A 5,408-nucleotide genomic window follows, 5' to 3' on the forward strand; every position below is an offset into this window, starting at 1 on the left:
ACAAATGTACTAATTTAGGGTTCTTGGTGGTCAAAAAATTAGTTTGAGGTAAATTTGTCACAAATATACCAGTTTCGGATTTTCTTGGTGATATTAATCAAAAAAAAATCTCAAGAAAAAATTGCACTTTTTCCGTACTTTGACAATAGCGCATGCGAACAAGATTATTTAATACGGGTTAAAATTGCTGTAACAAGACTCAATTTCAGAGAGTAAAGTGCATCTTCAAACATGGAGTTTCATTCCTTTTGCCAATAATTATGAAGTTTCGTTAGAAAATCTCCAACTATTTTCAATTTTTTGGCCAAAAAATCACTATTTTACCAATTTGACAGGTACTTCTCGCTCTGATTCGTCATGCTTGACCGTTTTCGTCTCTTAGCCGAGTTTTAAACACCTCTCTCTCTCTCTCTCTCTCTCTCTCTCTCTCTCTCTCTCCCCTTCTTTTATTTGATTCGACTACGTAAAGTCGTAAACAGAGCCAAGCTCTCGCTCTCTCTCGCTCTCTGTCCATTACTCGTGAGCTCCTCCGAAGTCTCAGTCAACACCCTTTCGCTTGAGTTCAGAAACTCCATCCAGGTCTGTTCAACTTACCCTTCTCTACTGATTTTAGCTCCGCTCTTTCTTTTTCATTTCAAAGTTTGATTCTGCTCAAATTTTGCTCTATCTCTCACCTGCCATGGCGAAACTGAACTGTTCCTGTCTCTCTTCACGTGATCGCTCAAATTCGATCTTCGGTTCTCCAATTTAGCCGTGCACTACAAAAAAACATGTTTTTTCCGACGAAATTTCCAACGAAAAATTTGGAAAAATTCAGTTTTTTTGTAGTGGTGGTGTTCTCTTGTTTGCTGATATGTTTGCTAAAACCTATGATCTGAAGAAGCACTTGATGATGCCGGTCGTTAGTGTTCGTCTCTGTTTGCTAGGACGTTCACTTCATTTCATTTTGATCGCATCATTGCATGACCGTCGCCAAGTGGGCTGTGTTGATGATGTGGATGTTATTTAAACTTTTTAAGTAAGTGAAACTGTGGATAGGTACACTGTCATCGGTTGATTGAATGTGCAAAAGCTGAGTGTCTAAAGAGAATTGAGTTTTCTTTTTCGTTAGGGGGGGGGGGTGGGGCAGCGCTAATATCTGGCGAAATATGATGATTTTACTTGAAAATGCAGATCTCTGACAATCACTCGTTTGGTGAATAAAACAAGAAGCGGTTTTCCATGATTTTGATATGTCATTGTATGTCACACGTGGGACTCAGTCAGTCTTTTTGTTTGGTACTGATCATCAAGTATATTACGGTCGTTCCTTTAGTTTGTATATGCTGATTACAGTTGTGGGTGGGCACAAACATAGATTCTGAATTTCTATAAATTTTTCCTGAAAGAACCGGTTTGGTATTTTAAATGGCAGCATTGTTTAACTAATGAATGCTTGTGTTGAAATCATATTGGACTGATGGACTAGTTCTGAAATACTTTCTCCAAATCCATGAGAACAGAAAAAATACTGCTGAGAAGATGGAGAGCACTAAAGTGATGGAATCTGAGGAAATGCAGATCACTAATGTCATGGAGTATGAGGAAATCGCAAAGAAGAAGCTGCCGAAGATGGTGTATGACTACTATGCATCTGGTGCAGAAGACCAGTGGACTCTCAAGGAAAACCAACATGCGTTTTCAAAGATTTTGGAAGCAAATCTCTCACTATTGGGTTTATTTGAACCCACGTCATTCCTGATTTCTTTGTTTTGTGTCCATTCAAAATTTGATGAACTAGTATCCATGCGATATTATTGGTTTCATGGGCTCTTGTCATCTATGAGACCCTGAGACAAATACTGACATTCTTTTTATCTTGACTGGTGTTTAACTATATAGGCTTCGGCCTCGGATTCTTGTAGATGTGAGCCATATAGATTTGATGACAACAGCTTTGGGCTTCAAAATCTCAATGCCTATCATGATCGCTCCCATAGCAACGCAAAAGATGGCTCATCCTGATGGTAAGGAGCCATGCTTGCATTAGCTCCTTTCTTCTTCCTGAGGAGATTGATGCTTACCATGTCAATACATTAATTTTTTTTTGTGGGTGCTCTGCATATGTACATACATGCATCTGTCACTCTTCTAGGGCTTGATAATGAAAGTTATGTTGGGATGCACACACATTTATGTATTTACACGATCTTACGGCCACTGTCTCCATAGATCCCACCTTCAACTCGAAGAGACTTGGTGGATGTATCGCACTAAAAATATATCTAAACAAATCTGCATATGCATGCATTTAAATGTGTGTTCATCTATACGAGTGCACCAGTAGAATTGATGACAGAATGTAGACGACTAAAATTTAATAATGATCTTAGATTAATTATCTATTTGTTGTATTGTATCTTACAATTCTGAGCTCGTGTTTAACTTCCAAATGGCTACTTTACGCTAGTGTATGTGGATGATGCATAATACCACAATTGTAGTTTGTAATTAAGATTTCACATATAACATGATGAACTGCTGTTTGCAATTTGTATTCATTTTCACATGACTAATTCCCATTACCTACATAACAAGGTACTTTTAGTATTCCCTTAACTAATTACGATAATAAGTAGCAACTGCTTCAGTGTAGTTCATCTTGGAACCCATGGAAGTTGGAAAAGATATTTCTGACATGGTGAAATTTCCCTACATGGTTTCGCTTGCATCAGTTTTTGAATAGCGTGATTCCTTGTCATCCTCTCACTCATTACGAGGAAAATATGGTACACCCTGTGATTACCGATCCGTCGAAAGGTAGAAATTTAGATGCCTGTTTCTGACTGACTGGTAGAACACATGGCAGAAAGTGAGGAGATACAGTTAAATTTTGCCCAGAATAGCGGTTAAAAATGATAATTTCTTACGCTTTCCTTCAAGACAGGATAATATGAGTGGTAAACCCTGACATGGATGCGAAGACTGTTGGTTCATTAGGAAACGATAATCTTTTCTTCTGAAATGTCTGCCTGAACATCTTTGACAACCTTGTGCATGTATGACGGTACATGAACAAGAAAAAAAAATGGAAGAAACTACTGCGGGATTTCTACTAGCTCAATGAAATTTGAACTTATGGATTATCGAATCAGTTTTCCTAATCTTGGCATTTTCATGACTAACAACTGCAATTATTTAATCGGTGTGCTTCTTTTCTGCAGGAGAATTTGCAACAGCTAGAGCGGCATCAGTAGAAGACACGGTTATGGTACTTTTAATTTGCTTCTTCACCCACTTTCATGTTTTGTAATTTTGTTGATTGCGTTGCTATCTGTCGGGACAATGAAGGTAATGTGCCATCTGTACTCCCCCTTAAGGAGTCATTCTTTCAACAGTCAGTGCCATGTATATACGCCTCCCTTTTTCATTGATTGTCATTACAGACTCAATCCTCATGGGCTACATCAAGTGTGGAGAGGGTTGCCTCAACAGGACCTGGAATTCGCTTCTTCCAGCTTCACGTGAGTTTAACAGATGAAATTTCACACTTTATCTTGCGCTGTTTGTCTGTTATTTTTTGCTGCTGGCCAGTTTTTTAGTTTTATTGAATGCCTTTGTCATTTATATTGGTGTAAAGTGTAAACATGATTTGCCTACTCCAGGCACAACCTAATCTAGAAGGTAATATGTTTTTATTCATGCTGCTCCCGCTCGTCATGTGCTTGCGGAAACTGTTGTCTCTTTCCTTCTTGGTCATTATGTGCTCAGAATGTTCAATTTCTTGCCGGCATTGTCATAATACGTGAACTTTTCAGATTCAAAATGTTTTGCCCCGGAAAATCTGTCGACATCTTGAGAGCGCAACTTTTCTCATTATATCTTTGAGAAACCATGTTTATCAATGGAATTATGATGATGCACTGCCAAATGTATTTAGATATTAAAAGACAGAAATGTCGTTGAACAATTTGTGAGGAGAGCTGAAAAAGCTGATTTTAAAGCAATTGTCCTCACCGTGGACACACCAAGGGCTGGCCGAAGGGAAGCCGACATCAAGAATAGATGAGAACTCATTAAATAACCCACCCTAAAAGAAAGCGGCGCCTACATGGATTGTAGGAATGATTGAGTAGGATACTCTGGCTGCCTTTTGCAGTCATCAATTTTTTGGCGGGCCTTACTGAGTTATCAGTCTTCCCGTTCTGATGCATTCTTCTGCAGATTTGCTTTGCCTCCACAGATTCGAAAGTATTCACTTTGTCTTCAGAATATACTCAGTTATTTATTCAGACTTTGAATATATTCGTATATTTGTCCAGACTCAGAAGTACCCATCACTTGTCTAGATTCAAGTTTAGATTTCAGTCCAAATTTAATCCTTGAATATAGTGATTGGCTTACTTATAACCACTTTTGAAATATTCCTAGGTTCTGAATATATTCAACTAATGACTTTTATTACATATTGCTTCATACTAGTTTGTTTGACTAAGATCGCATTTCTTGGGGAATAAGTGATGGAGCAAGAAGGTGGGTATGCGTATGAAATGCATGTAAATACTTATTGTCGTGGTTTGTACGAGAATAATATAATTCCATCACCCATAAATCAAAAGGTGACGATGCCCCAAGTTTCAGAATGGCCGGCTGTGTGGTACAGGATGCCTCGTGTGTCGGGATGCTTCCGAAGTTTCGAGATGCCCTACTGTATGGTACAGGATGCTCCACTGTGTGGTACGAGAGGCCCCATGTGTCGGGATGTCCTAGGAGACTTCGAGAGGAGAAGTAATGAACTTGACGTATAAATATGAGTGTAATATGTTATGCTATATGCTTGTGTCTAAATTGAAATATTGTGAGGTGATTGGATTATTGTGGCATATCCAGATGGGAAAGGTGTAGCACTTATTCATATTTTCAGCATACTTACTAGTTGTTATACATGTGTGTTCTTTGTACTAGGTGAAGTGGTAAGATGATTTTCCTAACTTAAAACTAGAGATTTCATTTACTGGGCTTCAACTCATTCCTTTAATTTTCTTTTTATAGAATGTTTCCCCTGGACATGACAACGAAGGGGACGGATTATGACTGAGACCATCAACCCCTGAATTGGATGATGGTTTGCTTTTGGATTAATGTGGGAGTAGTGGCGCTAATTGACCCGACCCTCTTCCCAGGACTTGTGTATTTTATATTTTGCTTGATTGATTGCCAAAGTTCTAAAACTGGTATTTAATATAAATAAGGATAATATCCATATTTAACTCGTGCGATTTTCTTGTACGGAATTTTGTTGAGGAAAATTTTTATTGAACTTCTGCATGCTATTACTGAATAAAGAATATAATTAGAAAGGACACGTGTCACACGTGACGTTTTGGGGCGTCACAAGTGCATAGCTGCACGTGACCGAAAGCCAAACC

The 5,408-nt window shown here is 38.4% G+C and overlaps 1 protein-coding gene across 1 annotated transcript; it reads left to right on the forward strand.

Annotated features, from left to right (window-relative positions):
• The first annotated feature begins 1,887 nt into the window (after positions 1-1,887).
• On the forward strand, positions 1,888-5,163 carry LOC115668600 (glycolate oxidase 5-like). The gene is made up of 4 exons (XM_056302681.1): positions 1,888-2,006; positions 3,204-3,250; positions 3,426-3,503; positions 5,032-5,163. The coding sequence occupies exons 1-4, from the start codon at positions 1,925-1,927 to the stop codon at positions 5,071-5,073; spliced, it is 249 nt and encodes an 82-aa protein (XP_056158656.1). The 5' UTR covers positions 1,888-1,924; the 3' UTR covers positions 5,074-5,163.
• Positions 5,164-5,408: the final 245 nt, after the last annotated feature.

Source organism: Syzygium oleosum, unplaced genomic scaffold (assembly GCF_021117445.2).
Source record: "Syzygium oleosum isolate NSW1041296 unplaced genomic scaffold, Sole_v2.1 Sole_v2.24, whole genome shotgun sequence".
Taxonomy (NCBI): Eukaryota; Viridiplantae; Streptophyta; class Magnoliopsida; order Myrtales; family Myrtaceae; genus Syzygium; species Syzygium oleosum.